The 1,425-nt window shown below is 38.9% G+C and overlaps 1 protein-coding gene across 1 annotated transcript in view; it reads right to left on the bottom strand.

The window, feature by feature from the left end:
• Positions 1 to 1,222, bottom strand: part of mast4 (microtubule associated serine/threonine kinase family member 4) — a gene marked incomplete in the record, with an annotated part of 204,817 nt that extends 203,595 nt beyond the window's left edge. Inside the window, 1 exon segment of the mRNA XM_014024937.1 lies at positions 791 to 1,222. Coding sequence (XP_013880391.1) covers positions 791 to 985 — 195 coding nt within the window.
• Between the last annotated feature and the right edge of the window lie 203 nt (positions 1,223 to 1,425).

Raw genomic sequence — 1,425 nt, forward strand, 5'->3', positions numbered from 1 at the left:
GATTAGTCGACTAATCGAAAAAATAATCGGTGATTAATCAATTATAAAAATAATTGTTTCTGGCAGCCCTATTTCTGACATAAAATCTACTTAAGTATTAAAAGTAAAAGTACTGAGTAAAAGTGAGCAGTTAGATTTTCCAAAATGACATTTATTAAGAGGTGACTTCTCAAAAAAATATTTTTGATGATGGTTTGTGTACAAGCTAACACGGTGTCAGAATGTTATATATTTATACTTCTCATCCAACCACAATTAAATTCACTCTATCCAGGAGACATAATTTATCAGGATAGTATTTTTTTAAGTAATAACTCAGAATAAAATAGGAGTAATGACTTTCTACTTCTACCTTTTAAAAAAAATGTAGTGAGTAGAAAGTACAGATAATTGTGTAAAAATGTAACGAGTAAAAGTAAAAAGTACGCTGAAAAATAATTACTCAAATAAAGCACAGATAACCAAAATTTCTACTTAAGTACAGTAACAAAGTATTTGTACTTAGTTACTTTACAACTCTGTAAAAGGAAATATAAAAAGCAGATGAGGTCAAAGAAACAGTTTGAATATTAGAGTTTATGACTTCTGTAAGCTGAGAAACATGATGAGCTCAGTCAGACTGATAACTAATGATTCAGTCATTTCAGAGAAGCTTTTATATGATGAGAATAAAAACAAACATGTTCACTATTACTGTGGACTCCAAGCGCTTCCATTAACCACTCATTATTATTATTATTATTATTATTAGTTTCATTGCACTGCTTTGGTCACGCTTTGTTGTGTTTACCTTTTCGAGCTCTTCTTCTTCTGGTGTCTCTGGTCCCGTGTCTCCACAGTCCTCCTGCTCAGACCTCAGACCCTCGATGACAACTTTCAGGTGAAAACTCGCCTCTTCCACCTCCTCGGAGATGGTGTGGGAACTGGAGGACGAAGACGTGCCGTCGCTGCTTCCCGACGTCCGAACCTGCGGCTCCTCCATCATGTCAACAAGTAAAAAACAGAACCGCAGACTTTAATTAACCCGTCAGAGCACCTGCTGCCGTTCGCTCCATTCCTGCTCTCGAGCTGCGACACTCGCGTTTTCTTTGTCAAAACAAAGTCACGACGCTGACATTTGGTGTTCGTCGACAGAAACCTTTCTACCGAACCGGTTCTGGAGCTCCCACACAGCCTGGCTCCCTGGTTCTGGTGTCAGACGGGTCCATTCAGGTGGTGCGTACCGCCGCAGCCGCCGCCTCCGCCCCTCATATCTCACAACTACAGAGCAGCATGAGCCCCGCCCACAACGTGCAACGACTGACCAATCAGATCACCGCATCGAAACACGTCACCTGGAGGTGTGTGCTGGTGCTGAAAGGCTGGCAATAAATAAATAAATAAATAAATAAATAAATAAATAAATAAATAAATAAATAAATAAAT

The sequence above is a fragment of the Austrofundulus limnaeus genome, unplaced genomic scaffold (genome assembly GCF_001266775.1).
Source record: "Austrofundulus limnaeus strain Quisiro unplaced genomic scaffold, Austrofundulus_limnaeus-1.0 Scaffold447, whole genome shotgun sequence".
Classification (NCBI taxonomy): domain Eukaryota; kingdom Metazoa; phylum Chordata; class Actinopteri; order Cyprinodontiformes; family Rivulidae; genus Austrofundulus; species Austrofundulus limnaeus.